General features: G+C 32.7%; 1 protein-coding gene across 1 annotated transcript in view; it reads right to left on the bottom strand.

Moving 5' to 3' along the window:
• Nucleotides 1-2,915: 2,915 nt before the first annotated feature.
• LOC145267213 (uncharacterized) overlaps nucleotides 2,916-21,537 on the bottom strand; it is a 61,821-nt gene continuing 43,199 nt past the window's right edge. The window contains exon 2 of the mRNA XM_080123279.1: nucleotides 2,916-4,638. Within this exon, the coding sequence (XP_079979405.1) occupies nucleotides 3,193-4,638 (1,446 nt within the window). The 3' untranslated portion in view covers nucleotides 2,916-3,192. The remainder of the gene's footprint in view (nucleotides 4,639-21,537) is intronic.

Genomic DNA, 21,537 nt, shown 5'->3' with positions numbered 1-21,537 from the left:
AGAGCGGCGCTAGGCGCCTCAAATGATTAAGTTTTTATAGACCGTTCTTTTATGGATCTTTAACCGGTTAAAATAGTTTTTAAGAGGACAAAAATGGGTAAGAATTTAAAAATAATCGTTATATATTTTGTACATTCATCTTAGTTTATTTTTAATTTCTAATTTTTAATCAGTTTATATATATATATATATATATATAGGAGATGGTAATTAATAAAAACTGAAGAAAGTGCTCAATAATATGTTTGGAGGCGGGGGGGTTATATATATAGGGGGGTTATGTATATATACATATATATATGTATATATATATACATATATACATATATATATATATGTATATATACATATATATACATATATATATAGTAAGTTATAGAAATATATATGGCAATTAAGTTTAATTGCCATATATATTTTTATAACTTACTACCTAGCTCTACCTATGTATTGAGCACTGTTGAGTAAATACTTAAAGCTTACGCATAAAATTATACTTTCGTATATTAATTCATGTGATTAAATGAAGGAGTCATATATATATACATATATGTATATATATCCCTTTATGTAACCTTCTTGATATGGTTTTAATTGGACAAAATTGTAACATAGGTCACTACATGTGTAAACGTGTACTAACACGTTGTAGATTTCGTCGTAAGGGACACAACAAAGGAATAACTCGACTCACTTTTTTCCGTTGAAACAACGACATTTATTTCCGCATACTTTCCTGAATAAAACGTGATCGTTATCATCGTTGTGTGTACACGTTTTTACTTTTTATAATGTTTTTCTTTTTTCTTACCATGACGTTACTTCGCACACGGCTTGTTCATTTGCATACAGCTGCCATGCGTGCGTCCTCGCTCTTTTACAAAATGAGCTGCAAAGTAAAATTGATGAAAAATCATAAACCTTGAACGCGATCAACTTACCTTTATTGACTCTTATTCTTCTGATTTTCCTCTTTAGCGATGTTGTTTTGATGTTGGAAGAAAATAAACACGAATAATCGGTATATTTTGTGTTGAATAAAACTTTAAAATCTTCTCAGTCATTCAATAAGTATATATGGTATTCATTGAAAAAAATAATTGTAATTCTATCTGTATTGGGAAAATATTGAAATCGTCCTGTTACTAAAAATATATATATTATCACTCTCTACGACCTGACTCGCAAAGAATTATTGTTCCTTTCTAAATGAAATAGAGATTGGAGGGAATGTCGAAATCATTAAAATAGAATTGAAGTGAAACATTGTTTTGTTAAGAATATAATCTAAATGAAACCAGATCTTTTTTATCGAATTATATTTAATTATGTAATTATGAGAAATGAAGTTATCGATGACAAAATCTGACCCACGGGTTGACTTAACTTTATTATGTAGATTAGATTTTTATTTTCATCGATTTACATTAAATTTGAAATATGAATTTTATTTTTGTTATCCTCATATGAGTTATGATAATTTAATAATTCTTAATCATTTTTACATTTCAAAATGTGCATGAGAAATTATTTGAAATACATTCTTTTAGCCTTCTGTTCGTACTTTGCGATGCAATGGCTTGAAAATATCTTTTTATTTTTAAATTATTTTTGAAGAGGAAGATAATTTATTCCTTTTCTCTAACAATAGTTATTTTACAAGAGAGTCTCCACTTATCAAGGTTTGAAGGCCACTCGAGGATAAGGGTAAATGTAAGATAGTGAGACAATAGTGTTAGGATCGCTAGTGGTGGAAATTGTCTAGTATTTGATTATTTAAGGGGGCGACTCTACAAGAACTTTTTACGTTCGACTTGAAGGCGACTATTTTATAATTAGTTGAAAGCAATCCAGTGGTAAAGAGTCCTACATGCAAACAGTTCTAGAAAAAAAAAAGCTTTGTGCGTGGAATTTGCGTTCAGATTTAGGCGCAACTAGATAGTGGGGGAAATTGTTGATAATGATTGTAGCTAGTCGAGTGTTTTTTGTTTCCCTGTTCAGGAGGGAATAATTCGATATTATTAAGTGCTTCTAATTTATCACTGAGATATAAGTCTTACAGAAAATACAATAAACTAGTTTGGAGATATTATTTAGAATTCAATATTGGTGTCGTCATCCGGCACTAGCATTCGCCAACAGCATTTTAAACCAACGTCTTAACTCTCCTATAAGCTGTATCCAATGATTTCACGAGTAACTTTTTTACTAATAAGTAGGACTATGACAACAGCATATTCTTTTCCTTGTTTTGATTCTCAGGTATATATCCATTAATATCAAATGAAGATATGCATCGTGCTCTTTTCTCCCAGCATCTTATTGCTCCTTGGCTAATGCCCGGTACCTATGTGTGTTTTTTTTACTTTACATTGTTTTCAGAGAGATACGAAATTATTGAATTTATGACAGTTTCAGTTCGTATGATTTCCTTAATGTTATTATTATTTTTACTAGTATATATCCTGAACGAACCTGTATTACATTGCTTTCGAAAGGAAAAGGTAATGACTGGATGTATTACATCATGATGAACATACATTACGCTACCTTCCCTAAAACATAAATTAATGCCTGGAAAGATAGTATTATGACAACAGAACAGATACTATACTATTCCCCGTTCTTCAAAAGAAGGAGGGATTTTCTGGGAGGATGCATGGTGTCAAAAGACCTATTCTTCTCTGTAATTGAATTGAGCATTGAAAGATAATATATTAATCTGAAATAGTAGAGAAAAGTGAACTGGAAATTAAAAGATAGTAATATTATATGTTCGGCATCGGATATAAAAACAATAGTATGGTTTCAGTTTTATATCGACAGATACCAAATCTCAATTAGTAATTAATATTGTTGGGGTTTCACCGCCCTGAGAAACATTAATCAATTCATAAGAAAAATGGTACAAATGGTGTCTTCAAGAAGTAAATGTTTTATTATCAGAACGATCGTTGCTTGACTTTTAAGCGAATAAACTGAGCCTTTATTGTTGTTGTGTTAAAATACATGCAACACGAACGCATTTCAATGATCATTTGTGTTTAATGCAGCCATTAAGTCAGGAAATGGTAAATTTCTACGGAATACATAAAAGACATGAATAGGGTGTCAAATCAAGGGATTTATTACACTGAGGAATGGACAAAAATAGATTCTTATAAGTTAAAGATATGCAGTCTCTGTTTTGTTTTATCGACCGGAATATTTGCTGAAGAAAATGTGTCGCTGAAGATCCATGGCCATTTTGTTCTTGTCTTCCCTGGGGAAGTATTTCTGAATCGGTAGTAAATGTCGGCGGAACAGAACATGGAAAGGTCTCTTGGAATTTTCGCTTGTGGCGTCCATGGAGTCTGAGAAACCGCTGAGTCCTCCACCAGATGCAATACGGTCGAAACCGCGTCGCACCCGGCTCTTCGCAAAATCGATTGCGTTAGAAGCATGCCTTGCCATTCGACTAAGTCGATGATCAGAAACGGATTTCAAATTTCCACCAGTTTTGAAAGAGCTGATATCAATGGTACGTTTTCCCATACCACCAAAGGTACTATCAGAAATTGGATCAAATGTACGTTTACCCATACCACCGAATTCACCACTAGCAATGGAATCGAAAGACCTTTTACCCATACCACCGAACTCACCCCCAGCGATGGAATCGAACGATTTTTTACCCATACCACCGAATTCACCCCCGGCAATTGAATCGAATGACTTTTTACCCATACCACCGAATTCACCCCCAGCAATTGAATCAAATGACTTTTTACCCATACCACCGAATTCACCCCCAGCAATTGAATCGAATGACTTTTTACCCATACCACCGAATTCACCCCCGGCAATTGAATCGAATGACTTTTTACCCATACCACCGAATTCACCACCAGCGATGGAATCGAAAGATTTTTTACCCATACCACCGAATTCACCACCAGCAATTGAATCGAACGATTTTTTACCCATACCACCGAATTCTCCACCAGCGATGGAATCGAAAGATTTTTTACCCATACCACCGAATTCACCCCCAGCAATGGAATCAAATGACTTTTTACCCATACCACCGAATTCACCCCCGGCAATAGAATCGAACGATTTTTTACCCATACCACCGAATTCACCACCAGCGATGGAATCGAAAGATTTTTTACCCATACCACCGAACTCGCTCCCAGCAATAGAATCGAAAGACTTTTTACCCATACCACCAAAACTACTATCAGCGATGGAGTCGAATTGCCTTTTACCCATACCACCGAACTCGCTATTAGCAATCGAATCGAATTGTCTTTTTCCCATCCCCCCAAATGAGCTGCTATCAATTGAGTCAAAATGTCTTTTCCCCATTCCACCAAATCCGCTGCTATCAATTGAATCGAATGATTTTTTCCCCATTTCACCAAAAGCACTTCCACTAATCGAATCAAAGGACCGCCTGGCCAACTGGTTATAGGAACCGCGCATCGTAGGGTTCATATTGTGTCGCTTTCCCATTCCTCCAAACTCGCTGCTACTGATCGAGTCAAATTGCCGCTTATTCATCGGATGGAACACTCTGCCGTCCGATACTGAATTCTGCTGTCCACCATTGCCGTGTAGATGTCCCAAGGCTTCTGCAGTCTCTCCAGAATTCGACTGTAAAAGAAAGAAAAATAAATGAATACGCATAGACACGTTAAAAAAAAATAAATGAATACGCACGACACATTGTAATATTTCTAATTGAAAAACTAAATAAATCGGACAGTAGAAATCAAGAAGAAAATTGCATGATACTAAGTTTAGCTGTTTGTAATATATTTATTTTCAACCCACCTCTCTCTCTTCCTATATATATATATATATATATATATATATATATATATATATATATATATATATATATATATATATATATATATATTCTGTTGCCTTTTGAACGATAATACGTTCTGTGGAACTCTCTACAGCTTGCCTATTTCTCACCTGACTTCAACTCGGATGTCTTCAAGTCCGACATAAACAAATTCCTGATGAACCGCCCCCTTACGTAATGACACTTTATCAAATCTCCAATACTAACGAATACTACAACACTATCCCATTGATTACTGCACACGAAATAACCCTTATCCCCGAGTGGCTTCTGGGTCTTGATAAGTGGTGACCTCTATGTAAAAAAAAAAAGATCGCCCATATATTTTGGACGTACAACAAATAAACAAATATTATTTATTTATCAATTATTTTATTTATAATAGAATAATCTACAAACACGTGTTTCGGGGTAATACGGCGTGTCAACATGTTCGTAGGTTACTGTTTCGTAAGTAAAATTATAAATAAATAATATTTGTTTGTTTGTTAATTTGCCCCCCCCCCAAAAAAAAAAAATATGAGCGATCCTCTAAAGAAAAATGTTTTCCTACATCTCCACGATTGGAGACAATTATAGCCGTATTATTAAAAAATTAACAAAAAATTGGCATGAGTTTAAAAGCGATCAGGGTTGACAGGTGATATAATCTAGGACCTCGTGGCGTAACGATTAACGCTATTGACTACAGTAAATATAGCTTAAGATTCGAATCCTACACTTTATTGTATATATATATATATTGGCAACAAGTCATTATTTAAGCACGTTTGATTGAACACGACAGGGTTCTTTTTTTCCGATTTTGTTGGATATTTTTTGAATTCGTCGTGCGGTCTTTTTTTTTTTATTTCGGCAGGTATGTTTGTATATTATAGCGCCCAAAAGTTGTTGTTTAGCCATATTCTTCTCAAGAGCTTTCTATCGGCAAATCCGATCGTTGTCGGGAGCGATTGTTGTCATATATATGCATTAATTTCCAGGAAAGATGTTAATAGTTTAAATTCCATGATGCCAAATTTTTTGTCACAGAATAAAATTGTACTTCGTGAAACATTTTAAAACATTATTACTGGTTTCATAGAAAATATCATTGTATGTTGTTTGGTTTTAATGAAGATATCTTCGAGTATTTTTAATTTTCTATATGTATATTATATTTCTCTTTGTCTGTCTGTCTGTCTGCACGTTCCATTTTACGGCGGAAACTATTGAACCGACCAAGATGACATTTTGTAGGGACTTTTTTATGTTACAATGCAACAAACTAAGTAATATCCATCCGACGAAACTTATAAATTAATAGGGATTAATAGGGACCTCTTCAGGCGATATTGCTTATAAAATAGTTTAGATGTATAGTTTTCTTTTCTGTTTTTCCATTTACTAAAATGGATTTGCTATTTCCTATTTCCATATTGCCTTCTCCGTCATATTCCAAAAAAATTCTTAAACTTGATTTTTACTTGTTTTTGTGCTAAATTTTAGCATCATCTTCCATAGCTATATACTCATCAAATATTCTTATCGCTCCTATATTAAAGGATATCATAAGCCTTTTTCTTAAGCTAGTCGTAGCTTAATATCACACTTCTGTTGAGGTTCTCTGCAACAAAGAAGTACTGGCTTTCTATCCGTAATATTAATTGAGCAGGCCCTCTTCCAATTAGCTGTACTTAAACTAACTTTTTTATCATATAGTTCAGGTACCTGTCTCTGCACCCTTATTACCAGAGTTCTAAAATTCTTTCCCTCATTGAAAAAAAAACTACATATTACCGTGTATGGATTTTTAGAAGCATTAATTTACCCTGGGTATCTGCAATTCTGTTTCTCGTTTTTATGGATTATCAATGGACTTATTGCGATTTATTTATGTAGTTCTTCCTGGATTTTATCTCCTTTTTCAATGGATTTCTACCATATCATTTTATACTTCTGTGGTTTTCCTTGTTACTGCTTTCATAATCATAATCAATCTTTATAAAGTTTCACTTACTGTTAAAAACCTTTTTATGCAAATATGATTCAATTTTATTGTTTCTTTTAAACAAAAGATTTAGTTTCTTTTAAACAAAGAGTATTTTATATTTTACAAACCTCTTTCCTCTGATAAGAAGAATTGCATTTTTCGAAACTCCGCAGAATAAGGTCTTTCAAGTTTAATTGTACTCTTTGTCGGATAATTAAAACTTCTGTATACCTTCTTTACAGGTTTTTAATGTTCTGTTGAAAATTTAAATTAAATTACAATAATAAGATTTTTCTAGTATATGTATATGTACACACACACACACACACACACACACACACACACACACACACACACACACACACACACACACACACACACATATATATAACCTGAAGTTATTGTTTTTTAGAGGTTAATAACCAATGAAGTTTTACTAGGTTAATACAAGAGTGCTCAATACTAAAGTAGAACAGGGTATGCTCTTTATTTGCTCTTACATAAGCAGTATTATGTTGTTGCACAGTCAATTCATTGCAAACTTGCTTTCGTATAAGCTGTATTGCAACCGGGGCCGACAGTGTAGAAATCGACGAGAACTTTCCTCGAGACCTGTCCGTTCGTCGATAATTTTTAAAGCTAAGTAAGCAATTTAAATAAGAAGGAATTAACAGTAGCTTTATTTGTATAAGAAATTAATTTTGGTCTCTTCCCTCGTGAACGAACTTCTCTCTTCAATAAAACTTTTAAAACGGCAACAAGTCTCCATTGTTTTATGCATGACTTTTTTTTCTGTCTTAAGTTAAAGTAGATCACAACCACTATGGGATCAACGGCTATGATAGAAAAGCGAGGATACAAGGAATGTAAAAAAAAAAAAAAAAAACTTGATTTAATTATTCAAATATATCGAGTAGTGATGGGACGATTCCAATATTTATCCCGATTCCGGTACAATTACCGATTCTGATGCAATTACCAATTCCGATACACTTACCGATTCTGATACAGATTCTTTATTAATTTCTAAATATTTAACTATATTGTTGTTATTTTCTCTCGATTTCTATTAAAAAAAACACATGTTAAATATGCAGTTATTTTCTTAAACGTAAAATTACACTTGTGGAGAATGATCTAGTGATTTTAGCTTTACTGGCATTTTAAAATTAGTAAATATTTGTTATTTTATCATTATTACCAGTAATGGAATATTTTGCTTTAAACAAGCTAAATCTTTCGATTTTTCTGATTCGGGATTCCGACTTCGATTAATCACCCAACACTGATATCGAGGACATTGCCGAAACTGCTGCGAAGAAGGTGGGCCTTTTTTTTACCGTGCAAGAAAGTTGCTTACGCTTGAGAGAATACGGTACTTATACAAAGGCCACCATTCGCCCATGCATGGAGTAATCTTGCTACATTTTCGCTGTTGCATCTGCTACTAGTGTTTCACTCCTAGATGCGATTAAAAAATAAATGGCTGACCTAATCGGTCCTGCATTGTCAACTAAACTACAAGCTTTGTACCATCGACGAAATGTTGAATAACTTTGCATATTTTACAAGTATTTTAATGGAAGCTGCTCCAACAAACCCCAAGCCCTTATACACATTCGAGGTAAATACTCAAAACTAGCCCAGCAAGTAGCAAAATCCTTCCCCTACACCTAATAACGTATGAACGAACTATGAAAAAAACAAGGTAAATATTATACAGATGGGACAATATATTTTTGCTAAGAGTAACCACCTATCAAAATCAAAGTGTCATTCGAGAATAAGGATTATTCAGTGTCGGGTGAGACAAACTCATGATGATTGGTATAATAATGGTAAAGGTTCGGTAGAATCCGATATTTTATGAGGACCAATCAACAAAATTTGTTCACATTAAACTTAGAAAATAACACTGCTGTAGTCAGCTGTGAAGCAGACACGTCGGATTTGGTTCCACAGAGGGTTTGTGCTGGGAAAGAAACTTTGCTCTTAGAAGTACAGAAATAAAAAAAAGCAAAAAATTATTACGTTTCTGAATTTTTCAAATGAAAATTGGTTTATTAGTATTATTTGGATCCTTGCTGACAGTTCTAGTACGAATTTTGGGAGCCTTAAACCTAATTTCTTTCTATTTGAAAATATCACTATTTATTACTAATTATTACTATATATTAATATATTTATATTACTATTAATATACATATATATATTACTATAAATATATATACATATATATTTATATATGTGCATTTATATATATATATATATTTAAATATATATTTATATATATATATATAGATATATATTTATATATATTTATATATATATACATATTTTCACATATATATTTATGTATAAATATATATATATATATATATATATTTATATATACATATATATACATAGATATATTTTATATATATACATATTTTCATAAATATATTTCACACATATATATATATATATATATTCATATATACTTATATATATACATACATATATATTTTTTAATTTATTTATTACGGACTATTATTCTCATTTTTATCAGTTGTTGTTTCACGACGTTTCAGCCAACTATTGGCGTCGTCAGGTGGTAAGCGCGACGGATAGGATGTTTCGAATATATATATATATATATATATATATATATATATATATATATTATATATATATATTATATATATATACATTTACACATATATATGTATATATATTAATATATATATTTATATATATATATATATATATTTATATTTATATTTATTTATATTTATATATATTTATATATATATATATATATTTATATATATATATATATATATATTTATATATATATATATATATATTTATATAAGTGATAGAACAATGCCAATATTCTTGGCAATTCCGATACAATTACAGATTTCGTGCTAAATTCCCGATTCCAATACAATTACCGATTTCGATTTTTTTCAATATCTAAATCTCATATAGTTGTTATTTCCCTCGACTTATGTAAAAACACATGTTAAAAATGCAGATATCTTCCTAAATGCCAAAATACAGTTGTGGGGCATGGTCTGCCGATTTTAACTTTACTGGTAATTTAAAATCCATAAATATTCATTATTTTATTATTATTATTATTATCATCATCAGCAATGGAAGATTTCGGTTTTGGCATCGGTACATAGACATCAATTTTTCTGATTCCGATACTCCCGAATCCTCCCATTTTTCCGATTCCGATTAAACGTCTCAACACTAATATATATATATATATATATATATATATATATATATATATATATATATATATATATATATATATATTAATATATACATACCCACACATATATATACACATATGTATATATATACACACGCATATATACATACACACACACATATATATATATATGCACACATAAATACAACACATATGCACACACATACACATACGTGTATATATATATATATATGTATATATGTATATATAGACACTTTTTCTTTATATACGGTTTGTTGTTTTTTTGTCTTAATGTTGAACTCGGAATGAAGTGTTTGAATGGACTGTTTTCCATATTATGTTTTTTTTTAAGTTGTGTGACTAAAACTCATAAAACTTTTAGTTTCATCCTATGTAGCAACCAGCAAATACATAGAAATGCTAATATTTAGCGTGACTATCTGATTAATTCGCTAACGGTTTTTCATCTTATGAGAAGATTAGCATTCTTTGAAACTCCCCGGATTAAGACACACCAGTATTGGAGTATTCTGCAATAAAAACTATTCTTTGAAACTCCGCGGATTAAGCACATCAGTTTTGGAGTATTCTGCCGAATAATAAAATAATAAAAACTATTTGTAAACTTGTATTTCACAGTACTGTTCTTACTATATATATATATATATATATATATATATATATATATATATATATATATATATATATTCATGATATGAAGAAATTACTTTTTCAAAAAGTGGAGGATCATTTTCTTATATAAATTTAACGCAAAATGAGCACCCACTTTCTGGTCATCGCGGAATTTCTTCATATCATAAAATAAATTTAACTGTGATATTCGTTTTCAGCATCCCCGAGAATTGGTGCTTTTTTTACTAAGAGATTCGTTCATTTTTTCATCTCATAATTTAGGACGCTAATTATGCTGTTAGTAAGTTTACAAACGCATACGTGTGTTTTTTGTTCTTTTTTCATTATACACTTGTATAGTTGTGAACAGGTGCCTCTGCAGTTTAACATTTCACAAAAATTCTGTTTGCATTAGGAGGCGGTTAAGTCATCTACAGAAGCACCTGGTAAAAACTATACAAATTCTATAATTGAATACCCACCTAAAAAAAAATGAAAAACAAAAATATATTTTTGTAAACCGACCGCTCGTATAAGCTTACTGACAGCATTATTTACGTCCTAAATTATGAAAAAATAAACGAATCTCTTAGTAAAAAACGGCGCCGGTTTTCGGTGGTGCTGAAAACGAATATCACAGTTAAATTTGTTTTATGGTATGAAGAAATTATTAGGTGGTTGGAAAGTGGGTTCCCATTTTACGTTAAATGTATATAGGAAAATGATCCCCCACTTTTTGAAAAAGTAATTTTTCATATTCTGAAAACTACTTACCTGCCCCAAATTTAAATGTGATATTCGTTTTCAGAACCAGAGGAGTTGGAAAGAAACTTTACATTAACCATTTTTTTTTCTATGGATTAAACGACGCTGGGTCACGTTGTAAAAATTGACCATTTTTAATTTAAGATATTAAATAAATTATAAAGAAAATCTGTTTCGCAGGCAATTAAACACACTTGCTATAGTATAATTATTATAATAAATCCTGGGCAACACCGATTAAATTTTATAAACAAAAAAAAAGAGCAGGGATGATGGATTTTGTTCACATGTGTCTCTGACTAATAACTCTGCCCTCGTGAGGATGCAAGTAAATGAGTTTTAATTATTTTTCTCTAACAAATACAAAAAGTTACTTAAAAATTGAGAATAAGCGATAAAAAATTCATCCGAATCAAAAATAAAAATAATAATTCAGCTTAGAATAATATTTCGAAATGAAAACAAAAACAGGAAATATTTAATACCGTTAAATACAATTAAACCATCACAGCTATTTCCCTTTTTGGTTTTCTGGTTTTTGGTTTGAAAATGAAACGGTTTCAGATTTCAGATATAATAAGTTAAACCAAATATAACTTTAAATTTAAATAAACTAAATAATGAAAACTGTTTTAATAAGTACAGTTGAAACAAAGCTATTATGTCGAATAAGTAATGTCGTCGAGGTAATTATTTAAATAGATTTCATTCAATGTGATATGTTAATGACCGTAACTCAATAATATAAAAGTGGTTTGAAGAATCCTATATATTGAAAGTACAAACAGAATATAATGTCTCCGGTGGCAGAAGTATCCTAACATGGGCATTAATATTTCATCATACGGAGATGTGTACACACACATGGCCTTTATATTTCTTTGGTCATTGGTAGTTGTACACACAGACACACACACACACACACGAACGCTACTACTTTATATATAGATATAGATATATATTGTTAGAGTTTACTTATTACTGTATATATTATCTAGTATTTATAATTAATGGTTCTGATGTTGTATTAAATTCTATACGAGACCTACTTAGTAATTAATCGTCACTCAGCATATGTGCTGTTTCTTTGAGTCGTTTTACTCTCCACCTTATTTCTGTTTTCATCCCAGAATGGTAGATTGTTTCCCTTTTTCCGCCAGATACCGACTTACCCGACTTTTAATCTCTCCACATATTATGGCTTTTCAATGTTATTCTAACCGTCCTAGAATTGTCTGCAAGGACCCGTGGCGCAGTGGTTAGAATACTTAGTAAAATCAATTGTTAAAATGATATCTTCCTATAGGTTGAAAGTTCAGTAAAGTGCTTAATGTGGAGGACCGAAAAATACAATGGCGAATTATTTAGGACGTCTATCCAGTCATGGCCGACGGAAAGATTGCATGCTACTCCCGTGAAGTAAATAAAGGGTTCCTTCTGGAATTCCGTTCGAGTTCGACAATATACACCTGAAGAAGTTCAGAGGTTACATCGACCGAAACGTTGTGAAAATGATAGTCACGATAAGAACATTAGTACGAAGAATCCAAATAATAGGAGTATTTGTTGACATAGGGTTTGCATACGATTATATTGTGATCAGCAGGGAAGCAGTAACGTGGTAATGTGTTCCATGAATGGAAAGCTTTTGAGAAAAGCTTTGTCTGTTTAGAATTTTGTCTGACGTTAGAAAGAGAAAGAAAACTATTTGTGTGGTGGAAAATGAGGTTTTGTTGGGAATATAATATGAGATGTGAACAGAGATTGAATCTGTTGCAGATTCCTCGCAATATAAATAAGTAAAACTGGGCTCCTAAGCATTTAATTTTTTGTAGCTGGGTCACGTGGACCCTAACGGACAAAGAAAGACCACCACACTGACAAATCTATGAACGTGTTGCAAATTGCAATAGATGACATTTATAAATCATTTTCCACATGACCCTATCTTATAAATTTATATATGTGATTATATGAAAGTTAAATTTTTACTTTCCATATAATTACGTCTTTAAATGTCAGACAAGTATTGAATTGTGTGTTAAGTTTAATTCAAACATCTAAATACTGGGTGGTCGCTAGAAAAGCGGGAAATTGAAGGTCAGCTTAGATCATGAATGAAATGCGCGATTGTTATTTTTTGATTGGTTCTTTTGTTGTCGAATGGGTGTGCAATCTGCATATTAATTTCATTAGATCTTGCTTATTTATTATTTTTATTACTGTGATTGGAGCTTGTTATTAATAGAGACGCAGAACTGTCGACGTGACATACACTCTATTGATGACCTGAAAACGTGCTTGGCAAGAGCTTGGAATGATATCCCACAAGTCACCCTTAAAAACGCCACATGAGCTTGGATTTCTAGGTTAAGACGCTGCAGTGAAATGTACGGACGCCATTTTTAGTATCTATGAGTATAATATAACATTTGTCTTTGAAAATCTTTATAAAAATTATTCTTTGTAAAAATAAATCGTTGTTTGAGAAATTTCCCGCTTTTCTAGCAACCACTCTGTATATAAGTTAAATTCGAACATCTAAATATAATGCTGTAGTAATGAAATCAATCAATCAGTTGCTTATTAATCTAATTTATAAAACTCATTATGCATACGTGTTTGTCTGTTTGTCATTATTTATTCAAAGTGCATTACTTCCGAAAGCCAACGTCACAGAGGGGGTTCAAATGATTGCATTTTTATGGACGATTCTTCCATGGGGTTTAGCTGGTAAAAATAGCTGCTAAATGATCAAAGCTGAAAACGCGTAGAACTTAGCAAGCGTAAGTTAACTAAAAGTGTTATTGGTTTCGCAAGTGCAAATATATAAACTTATAACTTGAAGTCGGTTTATTTTTAACTCTTACTTATCCATTTGCCGACATCTCAAATAATATGGCCTGAGACTGGCGCATTATGTGTCTTTAGGTATCCAGTCTAGATGATGCCACCCATGTTATATATATTTTTACTTTTGACATCGCTACGATCTATTGGGTGCAATGTCATGCATAACAATCGATAGAAATTTGACTTTTTGTAAATATGAAACTTGCATAAATTAAAATATATTTAAGCGTATTTTACGATCGGGCAACGGCGAGCGCCCATCATTTTAAACGATAGAAAAATCTAATAAATATGGACAGTGAATTATTTTATAGATGTTCGATCATGATTTATGTGACTTAGTTATTCTAAAAATATTTTATCTAGATATAGATATGAAAGGTTGCCAGTGAGATTACGATATAAAATAAAGCTTATTATCACAGTTGTTACTTATTTAGTACAGCGGTACGAATATTGTCGAAGGAGTGATGATTTCTCCAAAGATATCGATGCAGACTATGAAATATATTTCGCAGGACCGGCGGAGTTTATTTATTATTGCAATAAGTTTATTACAGTCTTGGATACAAATTACCATTTGCAAAAGTTTAACGGTTAATTCTGAACAATCCAAATAATAGGAGGATTTGCAGACAATTATATTGCGATCAGCAAGTTTAGTTTCGACAACCTCTCGCTATCTTTTTCTGTTCTTTATGTTAGATATTAGCAGGGCAACGCCGAAGGTATTATTAGTCGACGATTGCTACAAAGAAAACTATTCATGTTAGGATTTTTAAATAGAAAATAATGCAGAATAATTTAAAAAACAGGTTGACCACAAGAGTCTGACGTAGTGTTACGTAAATGTCAGTATAAAATGACGTGAAATTACGTATATTTTTTTTTGGGGGGGGGGAGACACGTATAATTTGATCAGTCAAGAATCGTGAGTGAGACAGAGAGCGGATCGATTCGGGCAATGATTGTACCCAGTAAAGGGGATCAAAATGCGTTAGTCTAGGATCAGCGGCAGATTTCCGATTGGGGAAAATCGGAAATAGAAGTTACTGAAAAGACGACCAGAGATTTGTTGATTTATTTGGAATATATCTTCTTTGTAGCTGTTTTCCAAGGATCCTCTAAAAAAGATCAGATACGGACCAGGTATGTTTCTCCGATTAGAACTGTTAGTTTCCCCTTTTAATAAATGTCTGTTGTTAAAATGTATATTTAGTTGTAAGTTTTATATCACTAGACGATACACCAGTTAGACACATGTACATAATATACACCCCTCCATGTTATACAGAACGAATATTATATTCATTCTAGCGCCGTAATGTCATACAGAATCCCAATAGACAAGATTTATTCCTCACATTCCACGAACGATGGTTGTGACAAAAGGAGAAAGTTGCTGTTATCTTGGTCGGAATATATCCATATGACACTTATCGTAGACAAGTTTTTGACCTTGATGTAGTGTTTTCTTGCTCCTTACATCAAGTGATTTCGTGCCTTGTCTGCAGCAATTTCCACAATGAAATTAAAATAAAGCGTTCGGTTCAAAATTGCTTACTGTTTGTCAATTTCGACATAAATATCGTCAATTCCGGGAATATACGCCCCCAAAAAGTCGTAAGCAACATCAATTGAGCTGTCGTGTAAATATCAACCAATATAAGAAAGCTATCCTGAATAAGCTAAATAATACTAGCATGATAACGATTTGGAATGTCAAGTAATCATTTTATTCTAGTTGGTGATGGGGCATCCTATTGAATACCAGATATTAACCCCCTATATCATACATTTCAACTGAGAGATCTACTTAAGATTTAACCGTCACTTTAAGTGCAATGGTTTGTATATCTCTTGCGCTTTTTTTACACAGTGATCACCATTTATCAAGGCCCGGAAGCCACTCAGGGATAAGGGTTATTGCATGTACATTACGTTAGTGTGGAGATTTGATGAAGTGTTTACTTAAGGGGGCGGTTCATTAGGAATGTGTTAATGTTGGACTTGAAGACATCCAAGTTGTAGCCCGGTGGGAAGCAGGCAGACAGAACAGAGTTCCACAGGCGTGCACTTCTAAGAAAGAAGCTTTGTTTATGGAATTCTCGTTTTGATTTAGGCACAGATATAGAGTGGGGGAAATTTTTCACAGTGAATTCAGCTAGACGGGTGTTTTTTGTGAAAGATTGGTGAGGGGGGGACCAGAGATTGGAGTTCAGATGAGCACCTGACATGGAAATAACGATAAAACAAGGATAGGCTCGCAACGTCCCCTCTGTGGGAGAGAAGTTGCAGGGTAGAGAAAAGGGCATCTCCCACTAAGCTACGAAGTCTATTTTGTACTCTGCCAAGGCAGGATAGGCTGTTTTTAGCAGCTCCTGTCCCAGATATGGCAACAGTATTCCATCCTTGGACGTACTTGGCTTTTATAAGGTATATTTACCAGGTATTTTTTAAAACTCTTTTTTGAATTCCAGTTGCTCCCATAATTACTTGAATGATAGAGATTTTTCTAAGATTCCAGTTTCTTTTCATGTCGTAAGACCTTGGTATGTAATTATCGTTTCTCTTTTCAGCTCCATTTAATCCAATATCATTAAGGACATTAACTTCTACTTAGGTTGCTGTTTTCTCTTTTTTTGTCCCAGATAACTATGTCAGGTTTAATGGCTCTGTTTTCTAGATAAGTAACCGTATGACTTGTACACGGGAACATGTTTACAAAAAGAAAGATAATTACAATTGAATCATTCTCTTTCCTCTCCAATCCCATATATATTGATATCATTGAAAAGATGCGCTTAAATGTGCCTTCTTAGTTCGAGCCCAGATCAACGAAGATAAAACTAAGGATATAATTCAATAGGAATATATCAGCTTATTTTCTTAATATTGCCTTCAAGGGATTATTCGACGTAAAACAGACAGCCGCTACTCTACCGTAATAAGGAGTTAACGGTGGTAAATTAGTTAACAACATGGACTGGCAGGTTCGACTCCAGTCCGGTGCACCGAAACACTTTCACGTGAGGATGTTGGAAACATTTCTGTAAGCATCCGATGTCTTTCTAAAAATAATTCTAAAAAGAAAGATATCGAGCAAAAAGCATCATCGCTTCCGTTCAGTCTTAGAAGGCAATAAGTGTAAGGATAACTGCGCGTTTAATTATTAGACAAGTGTTGCGCAATCTCCAACCACCTCTCTTCTGAACTGGCGCTGCTTGAGTCCAGTGGCAAGAAGTCCTGGACGACTGGAAACAATGCCGAGATAAGCAGAGAGCACATACAGCACTCGCAATTCATAAACGGCCACCCATTTTAGTAATGAAAAGCTCAACTTTGCTCAACTTCGGTCTATTGGAAACCGGTGTCTCAACGTGATTATGCCGTATAAACAAATCTCAGCAATAATGATATAATTCATTTGGAACAAATCAATGAAAACAACTGAACACAATAACACTGGAAAGCTAAGACAGCAGGAAGTTGATCTTGCGTTTACTTTCGACCGTCTTCAAACCCTCACATCACTTATTTTGTCCTTTAGTCCTCGCTTTTCCTGAGCGACTTTTCTGCCAACGAGACAAGAATTGCTGTTTTCTGGGTAGAAATCTATCAATATAATTATTAGCGTTGACTTGTTTTACCAGCAAGTACAATTTATTTTAGATCCTTACATTAAGTGGCTTCCTGACTTGTCCGGAACGACTTCTATTAATAAGATTATGAAGAGAATCTTTGTTGTCATTCATAACCACCATTTGCCAACCGTCTTTTAAAAACTCGTGTAATCACGCATAATTGAAGTATCATCGTAAAACATGTATAACGTTACAAGTAAGCATGTACGTAAGGAAGTAGAATAGGAAAGAAATTTGACTCGCTTTTTCTATTATAGAAAAAAGGCATTTATTCGTAGTATTTCCAACAACACACTGCCTTTTGTTTTAAACAGTTTATTTCTCACATCAACATGTCTTTTTAAGACACTCTCGTCACCGGTGGTTTGCTCGCTGTATATTTTAGGTCATGTCTCGAACACGTGCTTTTTCGTTCTTTTTCTGGCCACGTGTGTCCTTTTATCTCTGCCTTTTCTTTCCCTTCATTAGGACGTCACATAGCACACCGGCTCGGTCATTTGCATATGTGTTATGCCACTGCTGCTGCTACCAGATACAGCAGCCGTGTTATACATTTGTTAAAAGAGTAATCACTTTTCGTTGCCTTTACAAAACTTGGATTGACCAAGCCATAATAGCATTAATCACAACACGCTATCTGAAAGAAACTACCACAAGGCTAGACCTGATTGTGCTTTCATAGTGACAAAAAAAAACAAGGAAATCAGTGAATATTGACTGGGTATCTTATTTGACAAGAAGGAGACTTTTTAGTGTTTATTGTCTGGGATAAGTTCAGCCGCTAGTCTTTCGTGGACAAAACCCGGACAAAACAACTCATCGGTGTTATTTGATGTCATCATTCACTTTCGCTCTCTGGGATCGCAACTTCCGCTTTTTATAGGCAAAGAATTGTGAAAATCCAAAACAGAAATCTTGGACAATTCAAATGTTTCAATACTGAATCGTTATCGCCGACAAACAAGCAAAAAAAAAAAAAAAAAAAAAAAAAAAAGAAAGAAACACAAGAGCTGGCTTTAATCAAGCTAGCCAACAAGAAGGTACTTTGTCAACGCATAACTTACTTGTTTTCTTGACCAATGATTTAGCTGGAAAAAAGATCACCTAACACTATTGTTCTAATTAATTAGTATAAAAATAAAAATAACGTTTTATTATCTTTAATTTTGTTTTCAATTCTTTTTACTTGGGAGTCAACGCTTATCAAGAGCAAGATGCCACTGGAAGATAAGAATTAGGGATCTTAGTGATGATCAGTTATTATGGGATTTAGGTACTATTTGATTATTTAATAGAACGGCTTAGCAACAACTTATTTACATTAGACTTGAAAACAACCGTGTTTTAGTCAGTTGGGAAGCAGCCGCACAGTATTATATTCAACGGGCGGGCAGTTTTAGAAAGGAAGCTTTGGTGATGGAATTTCTACTTAGATTTAGACACAAATAGAGAGCAAGGAAAATTGTTGATAATGATTGTAGCTAGGCGAGCTTTGTTGTAAACATTACACAGGGAGAAGGCACAGATTGAAGCTCGATCGAGCAATCGCCATAAAAATAACGATGGGTCAGATATAGATTCGTCACGTCTCTTCTGTGAAAAAGATGTAATAAAGAGAAGCAACAGAAACACCCACCATATTTGTTAACTTTTTATTCTTGTGGGGATGGAGCATTCTATCTGATGTCAGACATTCACCTGTTATTTCAGAAACTCCAACTGAGAGATCTTTTTAAAGATTCTAATCGTCCCATTTTGAATCTTATATTTTATTGGATATTTCTCTATTGTTTCCTTTTGAATCGACGTTTATATTTTTATTGCTATTTATTGATGTTTATTATGGATTCCAGTCAAACTCAATAAATGGGGGAAAGATAGTTAAGCAATAGTAGGTAATGTACTGCGCAATGCTCCTAAATTGCCACCAATGGAATAGTTAATGGGTTTCGCAATAATTACTGCAATCCAACAATATTTGGTACGAATAAAAGTCACTCTATGCTACAGGTTCTCACCCAGGGATAAATTTATCCTTAAGGGGTAAAAAATTATATAGTCGGTGGTAAATGATTAAAGTACTTGATAATTTAAGCATACTTATTTCTTTCCAAATTGTGTCACGTCTAAGTAACGCACATACCTTAATTCATATATCCAATATGGCATTGACTTATGTAAATCGAAATAATCAAGTTTACTAGCAATAAAGACAAAGGCCAGAAACTGCATGAAAGCCGATGATATAAGAATAGCATTGTCCGAAACAGTTTCTTGCATAAACAAACTGATCGATTCAATGTTTCTATTGATAATGTATTTGCTGTCTCTGTTTATTATATTTTGTAATGCAAATTAATTTGATAATTGTCAATTTAGAAAAGGTTTGATTTTCTATATTTTGTGATACGAAACCAAAAATTAATAGGCTCTTTTTGACCTTTGTGTTTTTAGTCACTTTATGATTTTTTGTATGGGAATAGGTGAGTAATGGAGAAATGACGAGGGGTCAATCATGGGGGAAGTTGTAGAATCGCTGCTTTATGTTCATTTGTACGTCAAGGTTTAGTCATAAATGTTAATTACTATTTCTTTTACCGCCATTCAATAGGATAATTTGAATATGCGTCCCCCATGTTGCACGAACACCTAGATAAGATTGAACTGCTATCCCCTGTTCAGTTCAGGGATAGTTTGAAGATTATTTGGTACTTATGCATAATGTTTTTCGGGGTAGTTTCCATGAAACGCCGGAAAGTGCCGAAACGCTGAGTCAATGAAATCACAGCAACCAACTTAATCTAAGAAAACACTCATTTGCTATCATTCGCTTATTATATAAACATATAAATATTTAACTTGATTTGAATAAGAAAAATTATTAATAAGAAATATTATAAAAAAGAAAAATTATAAAAAAGAAAAATTATAAAAAAGAAAAATTATAAAAAAGAAAAATTATTAAGAAAAATTATAAAAAAGAAAAATTATTAAGAAAAATTATAAGAAAAGAAAAATTATAAAAAAGAAAAATTATATAAAAAAGAAAAATGATAAAAAATGAGAAATTTCAAATAAAAATAATACAAAAATATTATTCAAAATTAAATATTTATTCAGAAAACGTACTGTGTTTTTATTTGTATTTGATCTTCTAAAAGTGTGGGAAAAATTAATTTATAAATGTTTTTCAAGAGAAAAAGACTATTGTTTCCACTTTTCAATTGAGTTTTTATTGAATTACTTTCGTAATAACAGAAATAATATATTTTGCATTAAAAAAATATCCACAAATCATTCGGGCTGTGATGATTTATCTTCAAGATAACCTAACACATAAATTTCAGAAGGGAGGTTAAGTCATGTGAGTGTGAATCTCGTTCAAGATCACACTTTCTATTGATGAAATGACGCTTTTCTTGTATATCATTTCAAATCCCTTTGTGCCAGTTATCATTGTGTTATAAAAAGATTGTGGATTTTATTAACTATTTCACCATTCGTATTTGGGGGGAGGGCTTACCTCCCCGTAGAAGCTGAATAATAGTTACTAGCACTGTAACGTAGTACACGTTTATAC

This window comes from Euprymna scolopes, chromosome 4 (genome assembly GCF_053919585.1).
Source record: "Euprymna scolopes isolate OS-2025 chromosome 4, ASM5391958v1, whole genome shotgun sequence".
Classification (NCBI taxonomy): domain Eukaryota; kingdom Metazoa; phylum Mollusca; class Cephalopoda; order Sepiida; family Sepiolidae; genus Euprymna; species Euprymna scolopes.
Note: the sequence above shows the minus strand (reverse complement) of the source record. Positions and strands in the feature narration are given on the sequence as shown.